General features: G+C 38.4%; 1 protein-coding gene across 1 annotated transcript in view; it reads left to right on the top strand.

Annotated features, from left to right (window-relative positions):
- Positions 1 to 26658, top strand: part of LOC124798157 (serine/threonine-protein phosphatase 6 regulatory ankyrin repeat subunit C-like) — a 281321-nt gene that overhangs the window by 167662 nt on the left and 87001 nt on the right. Inside the window, exons 8-10 of the mRNA XM_047261442.1 lie at positions 1306 to 1404; positions 1483 to 1575; positions 18252 to 18350. Of these exons, the coding sequence (XP_047117398.1) occupies positions 1306 to 1404; positions 1483 to 1575; positions 18252 to 18350 (291 nt within the window). The remainder of the gene's footprint in view (positions 1 to 1305; positions 1405 to 1482; positions 1576 to 18251; positions 18351 to 26658) is intronic.

Here is a 26658-nt window from a genome sequence, read left to right as displayed (position 1 = left end):
AGAAAATTCCAGATAAATGTAAAGTTCTCTCTGAAGTCTTCTGTTTACTGTTATATGTGATATCAATATTGTTCAGATACGTTACTAGATTTAGATGCACTGGTTTGGGAGATTATCTCATAATGTGGCAGGATAAGAACATTTGCAAGAAATTGTGCAACTTTGGTCTGAAGGTTAGGGCAGTGGCAGGTGATTATTAGTGTCAAAACATGGCTGAAATAAGTGTTTTGATCAACTTATCAATGTCTCAATTCTATTTTTTATCTTCTTGTTATCAGGGCACCAAACAGTTTTATGTACTCAATTTTTTTAATGGACTATAAAAATTAAGGAAAGAGTACTACCTCTAATGACTGTTAATTAATTTTGAAATAATTAAATGTACCTCTGCTTGCTTCCTGCATTCATATTTAGAACTATTGTTTCTGTTAAGAAAATCTCACACTTATATTAATCCAGCAAATACTGCACATACATGATACTTAATCCAAGCCAAACATTCATCTGTTGAGCCAAAAACTGAACAAATGTCGTAATGTTGTGAGGAAATACAAGATACAAAGAAATTAAGGTTGCTACAGATTTCCAAGACGGAATTAGATCTGGAACAAAAATTTTGTGGAGAAAGGAACAAAGGTGGTTGCAGTGTGTGAGAACAAAAGAGTTCTTTGCAACGGTCTGAAATAACATGATCCATAGATTTCTGGAACAAGATGAAATGAAATAACAGTCCAGTGAGCTGATCAAGCAAACCGTAATCAACATGAGGCCAAGTTCAGAGGAACAATGTCACAGCCCTTCAAGATCAGAACTGGAACCAGGCAGCAAGATGGACTATTCTGTATGCTCTTTAGTTGCATTATTGATAAGGTGATCAGACAATGATTGTGAAAAATGTGAGGAGGGATAAATTTAGTATTTTAAAATAAATGTGTGGTTTGTCCTACAAACTACAAAATTTTCATAAAACAGCTGTCAACGTGTGACTAGTGTTCGATGCAAACCTTTGACATTATTTTGTTTCTTGTATTTGGTAACTTAACACTGACATGCAAGGGGAAACATATGTTAACACAGATTTTGAAGTGCATGTTATTTATTAATAATGCATGTGATCCCATTATTTTGTTCATTGTGTACTATGCATCTTACTTTACCCTTAGAATTATTTAAATTTAAATTTTTGTTGTTTATACAGTATTTTATGTAAAAACTAGCAAGGAAACTCAGTTGTGAAATATATTTCTAAGTCATGTGTTTATACTATTTCATTAATGTATGCTTTATGTTCCCTCCTTTTTATAGTTAGTCACAAGATTGATTGCTGCAGGAGCAAATGTCAATAGCAAAGAAAGAGGGGAAGCTGAGAAGTCAACATTACATGGGCACACAGCTCGATGTTTGGTATGCTCAGACACTTATAGCTTATAATTAATTTGGTTGAGATTAGTATTAAATGTTAATAGTGAAATTTCTTCGCAGGAAATCAATGAATTGTCATATAGAGGAGAAGGCTGGATTGATGCAGAATTTTCTGGCAATTCCCCACTGTTCAAATCTCTTGAGTCAGAGAAGGTAAAGTAATTCTTTTTTATTTATAGCAATAAATGAATGTTTACTCATTATCATGTCAGGCAAGCAAAAAAATAATTTCATTAGTTATACCTTCCATTGGTCATTGACGTATATATAAACAAAGATGAGGTGACTTACCGAACGAAAGCGCTGGCAGGTCGATAGACACACAAACAAACACAAACATACACACAAAATTCTAGCTTTCGCAACCAACGGTTGCCTCATCAGGAAAGAGGGAAGGAGAGGGAAAGATGAAAGGATGTGGGTTTTAAGGGAGAGGGTAAGGAGTCATTCCAATCCCGGGAGCGGAAAGACTTACCTTAGGGGGAAAAAAGGACAGGTATACACACGCACACACACACATATCCATCCACACATACAGACACAAGCAGACATATTTAAAGACAGAGAGTTTGGGCCGAGATGTCAGTCGAGGTGGAAGTGTAGAGGCAAAGAAGTTGTTGAAAGACAGGTGAGGTATGAGTGGCGGCAACTTGAAATTAGCGGAGATTGAGGCCTGGCGGATAACGAGAAGAGAGGATATACTGAAGGGGAAGTTCCCATCTCCGGAGTTCGGATAGGTTGGTGTTGGTGAGAAGTATCCAGATAACCCGGACGGTGTAACACTGTGCCAAGATGTGCTGGCTGTGCACCAAGGCATGTTTAGCCACAGGGTGATCCTCATTACCAACAAACACTGTCTGCCTGTGTCCATTCATGCGAATGGACAGTTTGTTGCTGGTCATTCCCACATAGAATGCATCACAGTGTAGGCAGATCAGTTGGTAAATCACGTGGGTGCTTTCACACGTGGCTCTGCCTTTGATCGTGTACACCTTCCGGGTTACAGGACTGGAGTAGGTGGTGGTGGGAGGGTGCATGGGACAGGTTTTGCACTGGGGGCGGTTACAAGGATAGGAGCCAGAGGGTAGGGAAGGTGGTTTGGGGATTTCATAGGGATGAACTAACAGGTTACGAAGGTTAGGTGGACGGCGGAAAGACACCCTTGGCAGAGTGGGGAGGATTTCATAAAGGATGGATCTCATTTCAGGATTTGAGGAAGTCGTATCCCTGCTGGAGAGCCACATTCAGAGTCTGATCCAGTCCCGGAAAGTATCCTGTCACAAGTGGGGCACTTTTGTGGTTCTTCTGTGGGGGATTCTGGGTTTGAGGGGATGAGGAAGTGGCTCTGGTTATTTGCTTCTGTACCAGGTCGGGAGGGTAGTTGCGGGATGCGAAAGCTGTTGTCAGGTTGTTGGTGTAATGATTCAGGGATTCTGGACTGGAGCAGATTCGTTTGCCACGAAGATCTAGGCTGTGGGGAAGGGACCGTTTGATGTGGAATGGGTGGCAGCTGTCATAATGGAGGTACTGTTGCTTGTTGGTGGGTTTGATGTGGACGGACGTGTGAAGTTGGCCATTGGACAGGTGGATGTCAACGTCAAGGAAAGTGGCATGGGATTTGGAGTAGGACCAGGTGAATCTGATGGAACCAAAGGAGTTGAGGTTGGAGAGGAAATTCTGGAGTTCTTCTTCACTATGAGTCCAGATCATGAAGATGTCATCAATAAATCTGTACCAAACTTTGGGTTGGCAGACCTGGGTAACCAAGAAGGCTTCCTCTAAGCGACCCATGAATAGGTTGGTGTACGAGGGGGCCATCCTGGTACCCATGGCTGTTCCCTTTAATTGTTGGTATGTCTGGCCTTCAAAAGTGAAGAAGTTGTGGGTCAGGATGAAGCTGGCTAAGGTAATGAGGAAAGAGGTTTTAGGTAGGGTGGCAGGTGGTCGGCGTGAAAGGAAATGCTCCATCGCAGCGAGGCCCTGGACGTGCAGAATATTTGTGTATAAGGAAGTGGCATCAATGGTTACAAGGATGGTTTCCGGGGGTAACAGATTGGGTAAGGATTCCAGGTGTTCGAGAAAGTGGTTGGTGTCTTTGATGAAGGATGGGAGACTGCATGTAATGGGTTGAAGGTGTTGATCTACGTAGGCAGAGATACGTTCTGTGGGGGCTTGGTAACCAGCTACAATGGGGCGGCCAGGATGTTTGGGTTTGTGGGTTTTAGGAAGAAGGTAGAAGGTAGGGGTGCGGGGTGTCGGTGGGGTCAGGAGGTTGATGGAGTCAGGTGAAAGGTTTTGCAGGGGGCCTAAGGTTCTGAGGATTCCTTGAAGCTCCGCCTGGACATCAGGAATGGGGTTACCTTGGCAAACTTTGTATGTGGTGTTGTCTGAAAGCTGACGCAGTCCCTCAGCCACATACTCCCGACGATCAAGTACCACGGTCGTGGAACCCTTGTCCGCCGGAAGAATGACGATGGATCGGTCAGCCTTCAGATCACGGATAGCCTGGGCTTCAGCAGTGGTGATGTTGAGTGTAGGATTAAGGTTTTTTAAGAAGGATTGAGATGCTGCTATATATATATTTTGTGGCGGTGTTCGTAGCGACAAACAATTCGCGGTAGAAACGGCTTACGAAGTCACCGCCACACTTTTAATAGCGGGCCGACCGGTCCGCTGGAACAGTGAACAGAAAGATGAAAACCCAAACACTCTGATTAAATAAAAGTCGGTACTTATCTTTATTATGAAGATACAGAAATACAGTAGTGAACTCCATGTCTACAGAAATCTGTCTAGTTCGAGTCGGAGCGGCTAGGTCAGCGTCGGCTGACGACAAACAACAACTCTGCTGCGATGAACACACAACTGACTAGCAAGTACACAATTCGGTGGCGAGTATACAGCTGAGCGGCGAATACAGAACTGTCATAGCGCTCGCGACTCCAGCGCTTAAGAAGCCAGAAGCCAGCGGTGGCGCGCGCAGACTTGCGGCGATTTCCTGTCTCGCTGGCGCTGCTTATGCGGACGGCATCCGGACTTTGATGCTGCCAACCTTTTGGCAGCGGGCTCAGGTGGCATTACTGGCTAGGATATAACAATATATATATATATATATATATATATATATATATATATATATATATATATATATATATATATATATATATATATATATATATATATATATATATATAAAAACAAAGATGAGATGACTTACCGAACAAAAGTGCTGGCAGGTCGATAGACACACAAACAAACACAAACATACACACAAAATTCAAGCTTTCGCAACAAACTGTTGCCTCATCAGGAAAGGTCTTTAAATATGTCTGCCTGTGTCTGTATGTGTGGATGGATATGTGCAAGTGTGCGAGTGTATACCTGTCCTTTTTTTCCCCCTAAGGTAAGTCTTTCCGCTCCCGGGATTGGAATGACTCCTTACCCTCTCCCTTAAAACCCACTTCCTTTCGTCTTCCCCTCTCCTTCCCTCTTTCCTGATGAGGCAACAGTTTGTTGCGAAAGCTTGAATTTTGTGTGTATGTTTGTGTTTGTTTGTGTGTCTATCGACCTGCCAGCGCTTTTGTTCGGTAAGTCATCTCATCTTTGTTTTTGTATATAATTTTTCCCACGTGGAATGTTTCCTTCCATTATATATATATATATATATATATAAGATTATGTGACTTACCGAACGAAAGCGCTGGCAGCTCGAAAGACACACAAACAAACACAAACATACACACAAAATTCAAGCTTTCGCAACAAACTGTTGCCTCATCAGGAAAGAGGGAAGGAGAGGGAAAGACGAAAGGATGTGGGTTTTAAGGGAGAGGGTAAGGAGTCATTCCAATCCCGGGAGTGGAAAGACTTACCTTAGGGGGAAAAAAGGACGGGTATACACTCACACACACACACATATCCATCCGCACATACACAGACACAAGCAGACATTTGTAAAGGCAAAGAGTTTGGGCAGAGATGTCAGTCGAGGCGGAAGTAAAGAGGCAAAGATGTTGTTGAAAGACAGGTGAGGTATGAGCGGCGGCAACTTGAAATTAACAGAGGTTGAGGCCTCATGCTTTACAAATGTCTGCTTGTGTCTGTGTATGTGCGGATAGGTATGTGTGTGTGTGTGCGAGTGTATACCTGTCCTTTTTTCCCCCTAAGGTAAGTCTTTCCACTCCTGGGATTGGAATGACTCCTTACCCTCTCCCTTAAAACCCAAATCCTTTCGTCTTTCCCTCTCCTTCCCTCTTTCCTGACGAAGCAACCGTTGACGTTGGTTGCAAAAGCTAGAATTTTGTGTGTATGTTTGTGTGTCTATCGACGTGCCAGCGCTTTCGTTTGGTAAGTCACATCATCTTTGTTTTTTTTTTATATATATATATATATATATATATATATATATATATATATATATATATATATATATAAAAGATGGATGAGTGTGCCAATTTCCATAATTCATTTTTGTGTATTGGAGCTGTCTGTCATTATTAAATGAGTATTTTATGCTGGAGTTATGTGTGCCTGTAATTGAAACCAATTGACAATTGGTAGTTCTTGTTCTAACCAGCCTCTTCTCCCTCCCCCCCTCTACACCCCCCCCCCCCCCCCATTTTTGTCCTACTAAGTCGAAAATTATGATTTTGTGAAATTATTTTAGCTAGCAAAATTCTTCTGTGATTTTTGTTTGCTGCATATTTTGTCATACCTTGTCTGTCAACAAATAATAGTAAAAAGATTAGAATATTCATGAATTTAAGTTAAACCCATACATAAAGCACAACACAGCAAGACCAGAAGTTCATTTACAACAATAAAATGATGAAAAACTTTTACAACTCTCCATAGACATGACTGTTGTTTTTTTTAATCCATACATGAACTTATGTGGTGGTTTTATAGTTCTCATAACTAATATATCCTGTGATAATTTTTCCTTTTCAGTTCCAATCCCATACACTATCTTGTTTTTACATTCTGCAGTCACTGTCTCCTTTAATTCCACTGTTAAATGAAACCAAGGTTGTTTTTCAACAATTTTTTCATTAATAGCCCTTTCCCTTAATGTTACTGGCATATAGAAATAGCAAATTTTCTTGTTGGAATGAAACATTTCAAAGAAATCAATATAATTCAGTACATTACCACAAAAGCCGTTCCAGTTAATTTCAAACTTAAGTAAATGTAGTCACATTCTTCTCCCAACATACAACTTGGAATTGTTTGCAGAATTTAGATCATCTTTACCTCACTGATTCTTTACAAACTGTAGATTCTGGATAAATTTATGCTTCCATTGTTGAAAACTCTCCTGTTGCTGACAAACTAAATACCTCATTTCCATTTTCCTCAGACACAAATTCATTTTTCAAAACAAGAAAACAGCTTATCTCCTCATCAGCACCAACTACTTCAATCATCAAATTCTACATAATCAGTACATGAAGTAACTCAACTGGGTCACATTTTTGTCTAATTTGTTTATTTTGTCCTGAACATTGTCAATACAAACTTTATCTCAATTGTTGTCTGCCATTAATTTGTCATTTTTGTCGGTTGTTGTCTTCAGTTAATTTTTCATTTTTTTCTTATTGCTCAGTAATCTCATTCACCACTTTAAAATTAGCTAATTCTACTTCAACATTAGTATCTGATTTACTGGGTTTTCCATCATATTCTACAAATCTGCTGCGTGTTGCTTTAATTTTGGCTAATTGTTCAGTACATCATTAACCTCTTAATTACTTTTGAAAAACATTCTCCATTTTCCATTGTAAATTATCCAGTGCCCCTGCCCCCCTAGGATGAAATTCATGTACCACATCTGTCTGTATCTACAGTCAATCACATTAAGGTTGGATGTTACCCTGGCCCCCGCATTGTTAATTCACCAGTTGGATTCATTCCAGGGTGTGCAGGTGGATGTGATAAGTAAATGATTTATTCTTGCAAACAAATTAGTTAGTACATTTTTATAAGTCTCTCGCTTTCTTTAATGTTTGATGATTGTGTGTACTTATATATTCAACTGCCTTTACCTCTGCTCCTGATTTTGGTTCATTTTTTGTCATGGTTGTTCACTCTTTACACATGAAAAAAATTAGAGAACAATAAATACAAACGCTGAAATATTTAAAATTTTATAATGCTTGTACTTATCTTCACATGTCCTAGTTTGTTGTTGCTGCCATCAGTGTTAAGTTTCTAGTCCACTGTTAATTTCATAAATTTTTCAGTACACAAGAATTCCTTCAGACCTGATTTTCTGTTATTATTCCTGTAACATCTACATTTAATTAGTACCTATTATAGTTTGTTTTATCAAAGTAGACACCATAGACACCCACTATTCTAATCTACCATTTATTGTATCAAGTCTAAAATTATGATTTAGTCAAGAAATTTTATATTACAAACCTCAAAGGCATCCTCTGTGATTTTGTTTGTTGCATACGAGGTGGAATCCAAAATTTTTGGGACTGGTGCTGCCATCTGGAAAGTAGGAGTAGTAGATCTTTGCACTGCTAGGTGGTGAGAGCTGCATATCTGATGAGTCAGTGTGTGGAGTGGTATTCAGCTGGGAGGACATGTTGTGTGTCCACAGTGATTTCCGTAATACTATGGGTTTGGTGTGTGTGGCAATTTTTCGATGGATCCATGAACAAAACAGCGCTTGTGTATCAGATTCTGTGTGAATCTCGGGAAAACTGCTACGGAGACACTTGCAATGATTCAACAAGTGTTTGGGGGACAGAGCACGGGCCGTCCCAGTGGAAGAGCCCAGGTTCTCCAAGACCCAAAAAAGGGAGACAGGTGAAGAGCAAAGTCATGAGCATGATCATCATTTTCTTTGATACCAAGCAAATTGTGCACAAAGAATTCATCCCACCCAACCAAACAGTGAATTTCATGTACTACCATGATGTTTTGCGATGGCTCCATGAAAACATGCGGTGACGACGGCCCAAACTTTGGCGTCAAGGGAACTGGCTGCTTTATCATGACAACATGCCCTGCCACACGTCCTTCTCACCAGGACCTTTTTGGCAAAAAACAACATAGCATTTGTACCCCACCCACTGTACTTGCCAGATTTGGCACCTTGTGACTTCGCGCTATTCGCAAAATTGAAACTCAAGTTGAAAGGCCATCGGTTTGACACTCTAGAGAGGATTCAAGAGCCATTGCTAGTGGTGATAAACACCCTCAAACAACAGGACTTCCAGAAAACGTTTGACCAGCAGCAGAAGCACTGGGACTGGTGTGTACGTGTCAATGGGAACTACTTTGAGGGTGATGGTGATGGTGAGCATCAGTCTGAAAGTAAAGTTTTCAACAGATGGCTGCACCAGTTCCAAAAATTTTGGGTAGCACCTCGTATTTTGTCATATTTTGAGAGCCAATAAGAGGAAAAGGTTAAAATAACCATGATTTAAAAGTGATTTTCTACTTATTTTCTGTTTGTTGTCCATTACATCTTGATGTTATTATTGGCAGTGTTTTTTGTCTGAAAGGGTGATATTCCTGCTTGCAAAATTGGTTCCTTGTTTTGTAAATATGCATGTATGCCAGTAACAGGAATGATACAGGCCTTTACTTGACATTCCACATTTTATTAACACTTCCAATATTTTCCTTCTCAGACCATGTCCTGCCAGGCGGATTATGTTACATATGTTATATTATGATATTATTCCAGTGGTTTCAACATTAGCTTTTTTCAGAAAGATTTTTGTACAATTCATTTTTAATTTAGCATTTTCAGTTATTTCAGTAACCAATATTAATACTACTGCTTCTACTACTACAACAACTACTACTAAAAAGAATAATAATAATAATAATAATAACAATAAAGATAATTTCCATTGTAACCAGTTTCACACTTCAACACAAAACATTCTTAATGATTTGAAATAGTGTCTTTTGGGTCAAAATAATGTATATATACATTTTGGGTTAACTTGTACATGAATGCCATGAAAATAATATCCTAGGTAAAAATGTAGATGTGAAAAATATTATGAAAAGGTTAGGTTGCTATTGCCTTTATAGTGGAGATGATGAGTCGCAGACAGGCACAACAAAGAGACTGCTAATGTGTGTGTTTGTGATCTAATTTTGATGAAGACCTTACTGGCTGGAAGCTATATTTGTGACAGTCTTTTTGTTGTGCCTATCATGACTCAACATCTCTGCTGTACTGTGAGAAGCAACTTTCCTTTTTGCAGTATTGTTACATTCTAGACTGGTAATCAAGTAAGCTTTTGGCCAAAAGGCCTTCTTCTGAATTAGGCAACATTCACAATCTCATTCACACAAACACAACTTTCACACACCTGCCCAATGTCTCTTGCTGCTGAGGCCAGACTGTGAGCAACAGCACACGATGGGAGAAGCAGTTTGGGTGCTGAGGGTAAGGAGGAGGTGGGGGTGGGGATGGGGGGAAAAGCAGGAAAGTGGTGGGGGATGGTAAAGTGCTGCTTGTGGGACCATACAACTGCATGAGGAGGAGAGAGGCTAGAGCAGCTAGGTATAGTCAAGAGGTTAGATGGATATTGGGGGTGGGTGGTGGGGGTGCAGAAATGGAGAGAAATAAAAAGACTGTGAGAGCATTGCTGGAATACAAAGCTGTGAAGTGCTGGCGTGGGAACAGAGAAGAGGATAGGTGGGTGAATGTCAGTGACTAATGAAGGCTGAGATCAGGAGGGTTATGGGAACACAGGGTATTGCAATATATCCTATATTCCCAGAACCCTCCTGGAATCAGCCTTAGTTTGTCACTTTCGTTCACCTACCTATCACCTTCCCGGTTCCCACTCCAGCACTACACAGCCTTCTGTTCCACCAATGTAACCCACACTCTTTTTGTTTCTCTTCTTTTTTGCCCCCCCTTCCTCCCTGCCCTCGATCTAAACTCACAACTAACTAGTCGCTCTACCCTCTCTCTACCTCATCTCTGCTTGCTCCCCAAAGCAACACTTTACTGTCCTCCACCCCTACCCTGCTATCCTCCCCCTCCCTCTCCAACCTTTTCCTTACCCCACCACCAAGATTGCTTCTCCCTTCATGTGCTGTTGCTTGCTGTCTGCTTCAGCAGCCAGAGGCAGTGGTCATATGTGGCTGAGTTTTGTTTGTGTGAATGTATGTATCTGTGCTGTCTAATTCAGAAGAATGGCTTTCAGCCAAAAGGTTACTTAATTAGCAGTCTATATGGTGAGTAACCCCCCATGAACCATGGACCTTGCCGTTGGTGGGGAGGCTGGCGTGCCTCAGCGATACAGATAGCCATACCGTAGGTGCAACCACAACGGAGGGGTATCTGTTGAGAGGCCAGACAAACGTGTGGTTCCTGAAGAGGGGCAGCAGCCTTTTCAGTAGTTGCAAGGGCAACAGTCTGGATGATTGACTGATCTGGCCTTGTAACAATAACCAAAACGGCCTTGCTGTGCTGGTACTGCGAACGACTGAATGCAAGGGGAAACTACAGCCGTAATTTTTCCCGAGGGCATGCAGCTTTATTGTATGATTACATGATGATGGCGTCCTCTTGGGTAAAATATTCCGGAGGTAAAATAGTCTCCCATTCGGATCTCCGGGCGGGGACTACTCAAGAGGATGTCGTTATCAGGAGAAAGAAAACTGGCGTTCTACGGATCGGAGCTTGGAATGTCAGATCCCTTAATCGGGCAGGTAGGTTAGAAAATTTAAAAAGGGAAATGGATAGGTTGAAGTTAGATATAGTGGGAATTAGCGAAGTTCAGTGGCAGGAGGAACAAGACTTCTGGTCAGGTGACTACAGGGTTATAAACACAAAATCAAATAGGGGTAATGCAGGAGTAGGTTTAATAATGAATAGGAAAATAGGAATGCGGGTAAGCTACTACAAACAGTATAGTGAACGCATTATTGTGGCCGAGATAGATATGAAGCCCACACCTACTACAGTAGTACAAGTTTATATGCCAACTAGCTCTGCAGATTACGAAGAAATTGAAGAAATGTATGATGAAATAAAAGAAATTATTCAGATTGTGAAGGGAGACGAAAATTTAATAGTCATGGGTGACTGGAATTCGAGTGTAGGAAAAGGTAGAGAAGGAAACATAGTAGCTGAATATGGATTGAGGGACAGAAATGAAAGAGGAAGCCGCCTGGTAGAATTTTGCATAGAGCACAACATAATCATAACTAACACTTGATTTAAGAATCATGAAAGAAGGTTGTATACATGGAAGAACCCTGGAGATACTAAAAGGTATCAGATAGATTATATAATGGTAAGACAGAGATTTAGGAACCAGGTTTTAAATTGTAAGACATTTCCAGGGGCAGATGTGGACTCTGACCACAATCTATTGGTTATGACCTGTAGATTAAAACTGAAGAAACTGCAAAAAGGTGGGAATTTAAGGAGATGGGACCTGGATAAAATAAAAGAACCAGAGGTTGTACAGAGATTCAGGGAGAGCATAAGGGAGCAATTGACAGGAATGGAGGAAATAAATACAGTAGAAGAAGAATGGGTAGCTTTGAGGGATGAAGTAGTGAAGGCAGCAGAGGATCAAGTAGGTAAAAAGACAAGGGCTAGTAGAAATCCTTGGGTAACAGAAGAAATATTGAATTTAATTGATGAAAGGAGAAAATATAAAAATGCTGTAAGTGAAACAGACAAAAAGGAATACAAACGTCTCAAAAATGAGATCGACAGGAAGTGCAAAATGGCTAAGCAGGGATGGCTAGAGGACAAATGTAAGGATGTAGAGGCCTATCTCACTAGGGGTAAGATAGATACCGCCTACAGTAAAATTAAAGAGACCTTTGGAGATAAGAGAACGACTTGTATGAATATCAAGAGCTCAGATGGAAACCCAGTTCTAAGCAAAGAAGGGAAAGCAGAAAGGTGGAAGGAGTATATAGAGGGTCTATACAAGGGCGATGTACTTGAGGACAATATTATGGAAATGGAAGAGGATGTAGATGAAGATGAAATGGGAGATACGATACTGCGTGAAGAGTTTGACAGAGCACTGAAAGACCTGAGTCGAAGCAAGGCCCCCGGAGTAGACAATATTCCATTGGAACTACTGACGGCCGTGGAAGAGCCAGTCCTGACAAAACTCTACCATCTGGTGAGCAAGATGTATGAAACGGGCGAAATACCCTCAGACTTCAAGAAGAATATAATAATTCCAATCCCAAAGAAAGCAGGTGTTGACAGATGTGAAAATTACCGAACTATCAGCTTAATAAGTCACAGCTGCAAAATACTAACACGAATTCTTTACAGACGAATGGAAAAACTAGTAGAAGCCAACCTCGGGGAAGATCAGTTTGGATTCCGTAGAAACACTGGAACACGTGAGGCAATACTGACCTTATGACTTATCTTAGAAGAAAGATTAAGGAAAGGCAAACCTACATTTCTAGCGTTTGTAGACTTAGAGAAAGCTTTTGACAATGTTGACTGGAATACTCTCTTTCAAATTCTGAAGGTGGCAGGGGTAAAATACAGGGAGCGAAAGGCTATTTACAATTTGTACAGAAACCAGATGGCAGTTATAAGAGTCGAGGGACATGAAAGGGAAGCAGTGGTTGGGAAGGGAGTAAGACAGGGTTGTAGCCTCTCCCCGATGTTGTTCAATCTGTATATTGAGCAAGCAGTAAAGGAAACAAAAGAAAAATTCGGAGTAGGTATTAAAATTCATGGAGAAGAAATAAAAACTTTGAGGTTCGCCGATGACATTGTAATTCTGTCAGAGACAGCAAAGGACTTGGAAGAGCAGTTGAATGGAATGGACAGTGTCTTGAAAGGAGGATATAAGATGAACATCAACAAAAGCAAAACAAGGATAATGGAATGTAGTCTAATTAAGTCGGGTGATGCTGAGGGAATTAGATTAGGAAATGAGGCACTTAAAGTAGTAAAGGAGTTTTGCTATTTGGGGAGCAAAATAACTGATGATGGTCGAAGTAGAGAGGATAAAAAATGTAGGCTGGCAATGGCAAGGAAAGCGTTTCTGAAGAAGAGAAATTTGTTAACATCCAGTATTGATTTAAGTGTCAGGAAGTCATTTTTGAAAGTATTCGTATGGAGTGTAGCCGTGTATGGAAGTGAAACATGGACGATAAATAGTTTGGACAAGAAGAGAATAGAAGCTTTCGAAATGTGGTGCTACAGAAGAATGCTGAAGATTAGATGGGTAGATCACATAACTAATGAGGAAGCATTGAATAGGATTGGGGAGAAGAGAAGTTTGTGGCACAACTTGACCAGAAGAAGGGATCGGTTGGTAGGACATGTTCTGAGGCATCAAGGGATCACCAATTTAGTATTGGAGGGCAGCGTGGAGGGTAAAAATCGTAGAGGGAGACCAAGAGATGAATACACTAAGCAGATGCAGAAGGATGTAGGTTGCAGTAGGTACTGGGAGATGAAAAAGCTTGCACAGGGTAGAGTAGCATGGAGAGCTGCATCAAACCAGTCTCAGGACTGAAGACCACAACAACAACATGGTGAGTAACTATCTACACTTTTCATAATATTGCCATCATTCCAACCTGGATTTTCCATTGTTTGAAGTTGTGAAAAAAAGTTATTGTAAGAAATTTTACTGGATTGTGTTGTTTACAGATGTAATGTATTGTGTTCTTCAATACAGAGTGAGAGTATCTGAAAAGAGTAGTTGCTACTCATCACACAGCGGAGATGCTGAATCCCATTTAGTAACAACAAGAAGACTGTCAGAAGTAAGCTTTTGGTCAACAAGGCCTTAATTGGAAATAAGCAACACACACACACACACACACACACACACACACACACACACACACACACACACATTCACACTCTGTAGGGACACCACCTCAAAAAATTTTCCAGTCTGTTCACTTCCTACTCCTGCCTTGGACTACCACTATCCACCATCTCTATAGCAAACTTAAAACCCCCCCAAATCCCCTCATATCTGACAAACTCTGCCTTGTGGGCCTACTACATTTACCCCATCCTCAAAAACTACCTCCCACAACCATACAGAATTCAGAACCTAAACAGATCCAAAACACACTCATGAACATTTCCTCCAGAAGCCTTAGTCCCACGGAAGTATCAAACAATTCCAAAGATCTCACCTTTTGCCCCACTCCCAGATTCAATCATGCAGAACTTGTTAAAGACCTTCTCTCCTTCAACAGGTCTCTACAGTGGTAACACTTTCTTGCCACCTTCTGATGTATTTGATATGGGCATCATGTTGCTCAGCATGTCTCCAAACACAGTGTTTTTCATTTAAATAACTGCTTCACAGTCTGTGCCACTTGGATCCTTCCCACCGACACCAGCTTTTCTTAGTTGCACAAGTGGGAGCCTTCCCTGCAATATATCGTATGTTCCTGTAACCCTCATTAGTTGTTGTCTTACCTATCTAGCCACTTCCCTGTTCTTATTCCAGCACTACACAGCTCACTATTCCATCAATCCACCCACAGCCTTTTTATTTCTCTCTTTTTCCACTACCCCATATTTAAAACACATATTTTTTGAGCCAATTTCAAATAAACAGGAATCACTAATGTAAACAAAAGGTAGTGGTGTATGTAAACCTATACTTATAAAATTGTTACAATGAAATTGTTTACTAAATTATAATTATATTGAAGTATATAAGTCCTGCGATTGGTAGGAATATTTAGGATTAACATAAGTAGGTGAAATCTGGAACAAATGATCAAGTACATTGGTCAAAGTCATTTCTTTGAAACTGAGATAGATTTGTGTTAAAACAGTATCTAAATTAAAGTCTGTGGTATTTAAATGAAAAAAAAAACAAGTGAGAGAATCAAAACTGATTACAAAATTAAAAAGTAATTAGCGAAAATGTTACAAGTGGTGTGTAAACATAGGCAGCTCCTTAGGTGTTTTGTCAATAATAAATAAAAGTCCTATTTTGCCACATTCAATGGGAGACTTGGAAACATATACATTGGCACGAACATTTTCCAAACCATGTATCTTTTGCATTGTATAAAAATAGTAAAAGTATTGTTACTATTTCATATTTGAGTATTTACACACTCCTAAAATGTTAAATGCTTGAAAGTCGATAAATGTATTTGCTCTGTAAGATCCAGTGCAACTGATGAAATATGTCATTAATTTTGAGGTAACATTGTTAATGGTAATTTTATCAAAAAACCCTTTATAACAATACTGAGGATTGTGCGGATTTCTATGTAAAGGGGCAGCCATGTTGGCATTAGATGGCAGTGTCTTTAGAGATGTTGTGCAAGATGCATGTAATTGCTTAAGTAAGATGTACATCAGTGTTGTAAGCATGTCAGTATTTTTGAGTTTTGTCAAAGTAAGATAATAATTATGACGTGATATAGAATAAAGATTCTAAAATGTAATGTTTGTATTGGTCATTCTTCGTGTTAAAACCAAGTTACAGTGGACATGAAAGAACACAGTGCTTGCAGCAGCAGCAGATAAAAACAGTTGGATGAGTAAATCCTACATAATTATAAGAATATTTAATAATAATTTCACACTACCCCTCCCTCTATCTAACTGGACAGCACCTTTCCCTATCTCCACCTTGTCCCTGTATGCTCCCAAAAGCAGAACTTTACTTTTCAACTCCCCTCCCCTCTGAACTGTGCTATCCCTCCCCCTCCCCTCCTCCTTCTAACCCTCACCAATCGTTGCTCCTCCCATAATATGCAGCTGCTTGCAGTCTGGCCTTAGCAACCACAGACTGTGCACATGTGCGTGTGTGAGTCGCACTTGTGTTTGTGTGTGTTTTGTGATTTCTGATGAAGGCCTTGCTGGCTGAAAGCTTACTTTCTGACAATCTTTTTGTTGTTCCTATGTGCGACTGTGCATCTCCGCTATGTGGTGAATAGCAGATATCTTTCTCACAATATTGTCGTATTCTATGCGGATTTTCCATTATTTGAATGAGAGTACATCATAGACCAGTTTAATTGCAAGGTTCAAAAATATGTAGGAGGAAATATAATACCTACCAAGTTCTAAATTCATTCACTAGATGATGGCTTTCTGCACCAAACTGGCTACTCAAAGTTCTTTTTCATATTTTCGTGGGATTAGTGGAATTTGACATCATTGTGTATGAAGTGTAACAAAGCTTTCCTAGTTAGACTTTTGTCAAGAGATGCACAATGGCTGGAGTGTTTTTACTGACAAGTTGACATTTTAGTATTTTCGTGTATTATGACTCATATGCAACTTTCAGATTCAAGGTACAACCTTAATTTCTTACAAAATTTATTGTCAATTAAAAAAATGGAATTATAAAATGCAAATTAGAATTTAATTGAATTCAGGAACAAAGTGGATCAAAGTAACCATAGATAAGTTCATCAATGTACTTTCTCCTCTTTTTGCAAACTCTTTGCTTATAGAACATTAGATGATGACAAGGAATTGCAAAACAATCCTTGGTGGTTGCAGATATGCATATTACTCTGAAGATCAACCTCAGCAGACGTTACAGCCAATTCACTTTGTTGAACTTTTGCAAAGGCATGCATAAGCTATTTTATAAGCTATTTTTAGGATTAGGCATTCTTTGGTTAACAGAAAGCAGAAGAAGCAATTTAACAATTTAATAAGGAATAAGGCCACCCAAAAATTTTCACAGATGAACTTGATTTTCGCTGCATAACAAAAGTCTGTTTAAGAAGATGTGGCAAAACATATTCTACTATTAAAGACAATCTTTCTGGATGAGATTGGGTGAAATAACTTGTGAAAAGGTATCCGCAGCTATTAATAATATTTGCTGAAATTATAGAAGTCCTAGAGCAGGTGTTCAAAAAAAGATTATCACAGAATACATAGACAACTAAGCATTGTATTTGCTGATGTCCCTCATGAGAATATATCCAGTTACGATGAGACACATATGAGTGACGATCCAGGGAAGAGTAAAGTTATTCGCCATTAAAGTTATAAACATCTTGAACGAATAATTAATTTCACAAATGCCAGTGTTAATGTCATGTTTTGTGGAAGTACAGCAGTTTTGTCAGTTACTGTGTATGTCATTTATAAGGTGTATATCTATGGCCCAACTAGACTGAAAATGAGACTCATGGGATGTGGTACAATAGGAAAAGATATGGGTGGATTGATTTAGCAGCATATGAAGGTGGATTTTCATTTCATCATCTACCAATTCTTAGAAATCTGACAGGTAAAATGGTTCTAATAGGCAACAGTTAATCATCATATATAGATCTGAATGTGAAGGAAATATTCTTTTTGTCTGTTTGCCAGAAAATTCATCTTGCCTTACACAAGCTCTCACTACGCCCATGTCAGACCTCTCAACATGAAATGGAGGGAAATACTGAATAAATGCAAGCAATCTGGGAAGAGAAATCCCAGCTTTATCAAAGAATCAATTTTCCATGCTTCTTGGAAACGTGGTTGAAGAATTTAAACCAACCTGCAAATTTTCTGACTGGATTCAAGAAAACACTGACTCTCCATTTGAATAGTAGGCCATATTTTAACTAAATTGTCAGGTCACAAAATGACTCCAGGCCTGAAAATTGGAAGAGGTTAATTAGTAATGCAGGTGAAAGAGAACAAATAGTACTGCTGCTTCTAATCTGTTTTGTTATCATTTTCAGTGAAATTTTTCAATGTGTGAAACATTATCAGTATACAGTGGAAACATGGGGACAAGATGTGTTCTTTTCATTTCATTTCTCTGTTAAGTACAATTTGACTCTTTATATAATTTCTAATTAATATGAATGATTAACTCTTCTTGTTTCTGATACAATAGATAGTCACTCATTTGATTGCTGCTGGTGCAGATGTGGATTTCAAGGATGACAACGGTTGTACACCACTGCTTGCAGCTATTCATAAGGAGCGTTTGAAGGTATGTTTTGTTTCTCAAACAGAGAAGAATGTAAGTAATTAATAAAGTAACAATAACTATGACATCACAATGACACAGTGCTCTTCCAGTCATTCTCCATTAAGATCTTCTGTAACATTATGCATTGCTGTAAGTTGAAGGGTTGCAGCAACAAACTAAACTGTATGAAGTAATTGCAAAAATCTCAAATAGCTCTTGACCAGTTTACTTTAAATTCTTACATAGTAATCGAATAAATATTCAGATGGTCATGGGATACATATGTTTTTAAGCAACAGTCTACAGGTGTCCTGTTAAAACTAATAGCAAGAAAGAAAATATTGTTCTGTGAAAATGTGCAGTTTCATTGTCTTTCTCCTCATACTCTGTTTCTACCATGATAGCTTAAATTGAATGGGTAAATTGGTAGGGACCATTGGTATACAAGGTATGAGAGAGACCTCTCCTGGTGCTGAGTCTGTGAGGTCCGTAAATTCAGTGAGATTATTTCACATAGTTTGATTCTGTAAATGGTGACCATCACAAATTTTTGGATGGTTGAGATTATGTAGTTACTTACCATAAATATGACATGTTGAGTTGCACAGAGGCACAATGAAAAGACACTCACGCATTTATTTTTAGCAAAGTTTTCCCCACAAAACAAAACACGCACACATTCATTCACACAAGCAAGCACAGCTCATGCACACATTACCATCGTCCCAAGCATATCGAACCAGAGCCTCAAATGGCAGTCAAGTGTATGTGTGAGGTGTGTTTGCTTCTGTGAATGAATGTGTGAGTGTTTCCTTTTCTGAAGAAGGCTTTGGTCGGAAGCTCATGCGTAAGTGTAATTTTGTTGCACACATCTACAACTAAGCGTGTCACCTTTACAGTGAGTAGCAACCTATCATTTCCTTGTACTGTTGATATTCCAACCTGAAGTTTCCATTGTCATATTGGGTAATAATATTCTAATCATAAACTGGTAAGCTTTCCTAAAATACAGGTTTTCTGTGAAAACTGAATGCAAGGAAGAAAACAAAACAGCACATTGTTGTACATTCAATTTTTTTCTTAAAATTATATATACAGACAAAAAAAATGTGTGGGAGAAACAATTTATATTATGGTTTAAATTCCTTGCCATAATACTTAAAACCAAACGTGAGAAACAAAAATGAAAGAGCACATTTTCATAGCACAGTACAGCACAGCATTTTCTTTCTCATAGTGGATTTTAAAAGAATTCCCATACATTGCTGTTTAAAAAAATGCATAGCCTTTGTCTGCCCAAATATTTATTAGTGAAGTAAAGCTCTGCATTCTGGCTCTGGTGGGTTAATCGAGGGGACTGTGGTCCTCTGCCAATTTCACCATTTGGAGTGGGGGCCATTGGGTCAGCACACTGCTCTCCTCATTATTGTTAGCTTGAATGATTTGAGTATTTTGTAAAAACTTGAAGTAAATTGGTCAAGAACTTTTTGGGATCTTTCAAATGTCTGTGACGTGTATAACTGAGGCGGAATGTGGGGACCAGCCTGGTATTCACCTAGCGGCATGTGGAAAACCACCTAAAAACCACATCTAGGCTTGCTGCCACACCGGCCGTCATCGTTAATCCGCCAGGCAGATTCGATCCAGGGCCGACACGCGTATCCGAGTCCAGGAAGCAGCACTTTAGCGCTCTCAGCTACCCTGGCGGGTTAGAGCTTTTTCATTCATATTCTATACAATTTATTGTAACTGCAATTCTACAGCTTCAAAATGTGCAAAGTCACAATAAGGAGTCAAAGTTTGTGTCCTGACACAATTCCCATAAAATAAAATAGAAAAACAAACTGAATAGTGAAAACTGATATGGAAGTTGAATAAAGGCAGAAATGTATCGTCTTTCATGAGATGTAAATGAACTATGGTGTCTCTTCAGTTTCTCCATTCTTGGAACAAATAAGGGATAAAGTTTCATAAACAACAAACTTTGATGTATTTAGAGACTTACTGGTAGCTTGAATTGAGCAAATATAGTGAAGGAATCAACTATGCCAACATTATCTTTTCAGAAATGAGAAATTTCAAAGTAATCTACCTGAATGAACACTGCCTTTCGAATACTCTGTCACAATTATAAATAAATGGGGAAATTTCAAAGGAGCCAGTATCTTTTATAGATGCAGCAGAAGTTGCTCAAACCCCTGTATACCTGTTGAAAATATGTTAGAATGTCCATGGTATGAGGACTTTAAATGAAGGACTTATATCAGAAAATGGCGGTATAAAATTAAGGAAAAGTGTTGTACATATAGGTTTGTAGTGTTGAAATAATCAAATTATTTTTAACCAAACTTCAATGTGTTTTTGAGGAACTTAAAGGCAAATGAAAGAAAAAGTGTTTATTGCTGCTGTTTTCAACATAGATGCAGCAAGTGAATCAAACATGTCAACACAAGTTATTGATCTGATTCAAGAGTCCTGTTTCAGACTAAAGTTGATTGATTTCACCAGAGCAAGTGGGAGGTCAGCAGTGTCTATGAACAACATTAAAAAATATATATACGAGGGTTGGAACTTTAATAGTGGCAACTATTGATTTACAGCTTGTACAAAATGGACACGTGTTTCATAGTTTTACTGACCTTCAAAGTAATCACCAGCATTGTGTATAACCCATTGCCAGTGATGTAGAAGTTGTAGGATACTCTCAGCAGGGCCAGTTGTGTTGACAGTTCGAGCAGCACAGTCTATTGCCTGACGAATTTGTAGCAGTTCTGAAGCGAATGCCGTGAAGTGTTTCCTTTGGAGTGCAGTAGGTGGTATAGCACTTAGCAGCCCCATCAGTCAAGCAAGTCAGTAACAACTTGCACTGAATGTGCTTGAGCATTGTCCAGCAAAATTAACAGCATAGAGACAGAAGTGATTACTGGTTACCTCCCAGGAATTCCTTACCTTCACTTGGCCTCACCATGCTTCCCCAGGTCCCTCTGTGAGAACACTAACCTTCTGCCAGAAGAAAGTACACCACACACTACCCGAAAACAGATCCTGATCAAATAATACAACCTGCAGGCAAAGGCTTCCCCATTGTCATAATGAGTCACTGTGACTACCTGTCAGGAGGCCTCTCCCAGATTTACACTGCATTCCAGTGATTCATATTAAATTTTTAACAATATTGTGACAACTTTGACACCAAGAAAGCTATGTCTAGTTGAATCCTCTGTAAAAGGTAAAGGATTCTGCTTATAAGCTCAGGATCTAGGAGATTTTTAACTTCATCACTACACTTCTCATCAAGGAAATTTGGTTTCATTTCAATTGGGGTCTTGGCTCCTTTAGCATTTTGAAGTTTGAATCTGTCAAGTAGTTGATTAATATGTTCCCCCTGAGAAATACTAATTGTTCCATCTTTGCAGTTTTCAAATTTCACTCCTAACATATGCAACATTATGCCCATGTGCTTGATTTCAAAGCTGTTTTGCAGCAGAGTTTCCACCTTTTGACTCATCTCTTCATTCTGTGCAAATATATGTCTTTCATCCACATACAGTTACTGAATACCTTTCTCTTCCTTTGCACTAAATTTGTACACACTTGGTTCTATACAATTTTGAATAAATCCTTGTTTTAGTGACTTATTTAAATGATCGTTCCAACATATGCCACTGCATTTCAGTCCATATATTGACTTGTTTAACATGCAAATCAAATTTTCTTGGTCCTTCTTAATGAAACCTTCTTCTTGGAGAATATATACATTTGCCTTTAATTTGCTATGCAAATGTACATTCTTCACATCATACTGATTAGTATGCCAATTTTTCTCAACACTAGCTGCTATCAGTAGATGATTTGTTTAAAAATTTGTTACAGGAGTTTAAATTTCATTACAGTCTACACCCCGTACTTGATTAAATCCATTTTCAAATAAACAAGCTTTAAATTTTTTTTTCTCACCAGTTGTCTTCTTTTTAAATCCCTGTATGTTCTTCACTGGAATTGCATGAGATGGTGAGTTAATTTCTTCATTCATTGCAACCATCCATTCTGCATTTTCATCAGAATTAACTACTTCATGTTGCAGTAATGGTTCGTCATTGACCTTCCCTTGCACACTGTTAATTTCTGCTTCTCTGGTTTAAGCCTACCCTTTGGAATGAAGTGTCATTGGATGACATTTGCTGGAACTCACATTTTCTCTTGTTATGTTCTTTCATGGATGGATCAATTTTGTGAGCTTCAGCTGATTCCACACGTTTCTGATTACCTTGAGTTTCCTTCAAATTTTTCTCCTGGTCTGAGAAACAACAAAATTTCTGTTTGGTGTTAGAATTTTCTTTTACATTTTAAATTCCCTCTTCAGTTCTTGCAAATGATAATGCTCCTTCATTGCATTCCTTTATGGCATCCATATCCTTTATCAATGGCCATAAATAGAATTTCCTATAAGAATGCAGTTTTTTGCTCTTGTAGGTAATTTAGAATTATTTCTTTTTTGGGGTGTTCTGGCCCACTCTCCCCCATTAACCTATTTAAAAAATGTTCGAAAATTATTATTTATATGAACTGATCCAATCCATGCAACAACTGTGTATATATTGGAATCAGAAAATGTTCAGCTATGTTAACCATGAACCTGAGAGGGGTTAGGACAGTTAATTCTCTTCTGTGATTTTACTAAAAAAATGTGCTTGATATTGCTTGTTTGTTGATGATAATTGTAGATTCTTCTCACTCTTGATTTTGGCACATTAGTCTTAGTGGATAATTCCTTTCTGCAATGTCTTCAAAAATATCTCCAGATGTTCTATCTGCATACATTAAGCAAACAATAAGTCATTGAAGGATTGTATATTGTATGTATGGAATATTCCATTGGTTCTTGGAGTAACTTAGAGAGGTTAATAACTTGAATACAACATATTGATGTTTCACAATAATATTTATTAGTTTGTTATGAACTGGCTTTCAACTTCTCAGATCATTGTCAGATAACTTAATGTTGAACAGATAGTCCCCACAACTTCAGTGATAATTCCCAGCTGTACAGAGATATGCGACATTGTACGACTATATTGATACAAAATACAAACAGGTTGTAATACCTAAAGAGACACTGAACCAATACACATTACATTACAGTATATTCAAATATTAAAACTATGTGAGTGTATAAAACAGAAATGCTCTACAAGTCAGTAATGGCACATGCTGTTATGTCATATGGACAAACTGATGAATGTGATGAACAGACCAAATAAAGGGAGGGGAAGAAAGACGTCTATGAGATGTAGGTGTGGAACAGTTATAACAAGTTTATTAGCTAATGTTAAGAGGAATAATAACTGGCTGCTACTTTAATAAGGGTTAGTAGTGGAACCGTGTTTCATCATTAAGGATCAGGTCAGGATTCTTTTAAGAATAAGAATAAGGATCTTTATTAGCCGTTCAGTATTTTCTTGTACAATGGGCTTCGTCAGTAAGTTCAATTACAGTATAAAGATGGTTATATTCTCATAACAATGTATATATAAATCATATGAAATTTAGTGTAGTACAATAGCACACATTTGGAATTTTATATATTATTAATTTTACAATAAAAAGGAAAAGATTATACAGATTTATATTAAGCAGGGAGTATTCATGTTGATGACACTATGTCATTATCATAACAAGTTTATAACACTATGTCATTATCCTAAGCTATTGATACAAATTTAGGTGCTACTACGGGCAGAGGTACCTTTCTCTATGTTAAAACAGCAAATCTGCCATATTACAATCTTTAAATTCATCAACTGAGTAAAATGCTTTACCTTTGAGCCATTGACCCAATGTTGTCTTAAATTTTCTTTTAGATACTGTTTGTACAATTTTAGGGAGCATATTAAACAGTTCGAGGCCTACTTATTTATAACTATTATGTATCTTAGACAGTCTAGAGTATGGCAGATCAATTGTGTGGTTTTGTCTTGTATTGTGGGTGTGGACAGATGACCTAAGGGGATATTGAGTTATGTTTTCTTTTACGTGTAGTAAGCAATAATAGATGTACAAACAAGGAACTGTCATGATGTTAAGTTTTTTGAAATGTTCCCTGCATGTATCCCTAGGAGATAAACCCACTATACATCGAAGAGCTTTTTTTTGCCATCTGAAAATTGATATTGAAGTGGGAGAATTTCCCCAGAGCAGAATACCATATGAAAGATGGGGGTGGATATAAGCAAAATATGAATGCAGCAGTAAGTTTTGGCTGACATTACTCCTAAGCTTATAAAGTAGGAACGTAGCACGTGCAAGTTTAGAACAGACGTATGTGATATGTTTATCCTAGCTAAGTTTCTGGTCAATCATCATCCCTAGTAGTTTAACGGACTTATTTTCTTTGTTTGATACCTTCAAATTAAAGAATATTTCCTCAGTTTTTGTTTCATTTATGAATAGGGAGTTTGCACTAAACCAATGAACCGATTTTTCAAATATTATATTATTTTTTTCTCGTACAGATTCAAGAGTCTGTCCTGAATTGATAAAAGTTGTATCATCTGCATAGAGGACTGATTTACAGGGTAAATAGTGTGACATATCGTTAACATACTCTACAAACAGGAAGGGCCCAAGTATGGAGCCCTGTGGCACACCTCTTTTTATTGTTTGTGGGTTTGACAGCTGCCCATGTACACTAACAAATTGTACTCTGTTACTTAAGTAGGATTTTAATAATTTCAAGGTGTCCTCTTCCATGCCGTAGTGTCTTAATTTCTTGATCAAAGTACTATGAGATACAGTGTCAAATGCTTTACTCAGGTCTAGGAGATTAATTTATTTTCAAAGCCATCATACATATCACTAACAATATTTTCAACTGCTTTAACTGTGGTTAGTTTAGACCTGAATCCATACTGTGAGTTACTTAACAAATTATTCCTCTCAAAATAGTGATTCATTTGTTGGTGAATACAGTCTTCGTTTATTTTAGATATTATTGGGATTAATGAGATAGGGCAATAGTTACTTGGATTTTATTTATCTCCTTTCTAAAATATGGGAATAGTTACTGCTATTTTCAAACAGTCGGGGAAAATCCTTTGCTGTAATATACGGTTAATGAGAATGGTTAGAGGGGGCAGAAGATCACTTGATATCTTCTTTATGACAAAGTTTGACAGACCATAGAAGTCCTCTGTTCTGGAACTACTTAGTTTGCCTATTGCTTTGCTAACATCATTTTCAGTTACTGTTGCCCAGCAGGATTTATGGACTACATACTTATTTGAACCTAAAAGAGTTTTAACATCAAGCATGGCGTTGAGCGGAGAGAAATCTTGTTGTAAACTGAAGTTAACAAAGTGTGAGTTTAAGATATCTGGGGCTATGGGTATAGCTAGTTGAGTTGTTTGTCTATTTATTTCACTTTTAATTACTTCCCAGGCAGCTTTACAGCTGTTTCTGGATTTAAGAATATAGTTATCATTCGCCCTACGTTTTTCCAAACTTATTTCAGATCTATAAATTTTTCTTATTCTAATGTACATCTCTTTGTACTCGTTACTGTTATGAGATCTGTCCTTAAACATTGTTGTTGTTGTTGTGGTCTTCAGTCCTGAGACTGGTTTGATGCAGCTCTCCATGCTACTCTATCCTGTGCAAGCTTTTTCATCTCCCAGTACCTACTGCAACCTACATCCTTCTGAATCTGCTTAGTGTATTCATCTCTTGGTCTCCCTCTACGATTTTTACCCTCCACGCTGCCCTCCAATACTAAATTGGTGATCCCTTGATGCCTCAGAACATGTCCTAACAACCGATCCCTTCTTCTGGTCAAGTTGTGCCACAAACGTCTCTTCTCCCCAATCCTATTCAATACTTCCTCATTAATTATGTGATCCACCCATCAAATCTTCAGCATTCTTCTGTAGCACCTTAAACACAAGAAGCATAATCCAGATGCTGTTGAGGTATGGTGTAAACCAATTATTTAGTCTCTGTGGTTTATGAGCTTGGTTATTATTCTGTCTTTTTACTAATCTGGGACAACACTCATCAAATATTCTTGCAATTTCCTCTATAAATAATTTGCTTGTGTTATTCACAAACATATGTTTGTATAAGATGTCATTCCAGTTAACTGACCTTAATCTAGTTCTAAACTCTCTTATGTTGCATTCATTCATAGGTCTAACAGTTTTGTGTTGTTCATCTGGAATGCTGACTGGACGGGTAGCTTTGAGAGATGCAAAAGTGAAGACAGCAGAGAATCAAGTAGGTAAAAAGACGAGGGCTAGTAGAAACCTATGGGTAACAGAAGAGATACTGATTTTAA

Source organism: Schistocerca piceifrons, chromosome 1, assembly GCF_021461385.2.
Source record: "Schistocerca piceifrons isolate TAMUIC-IGC-003096 chromosome 1, iqSchPice1.1, whole genome shotgun sequence".
NCBI lineage: Eukaryota > Metazoa > Arthropoda > Insecta > Orthoptera > Acrididae > Schistocerca > Schistocerca piceifrons.
This window is presented reverse-complemented; position numbering and strand designations above follow the sequence as displayed.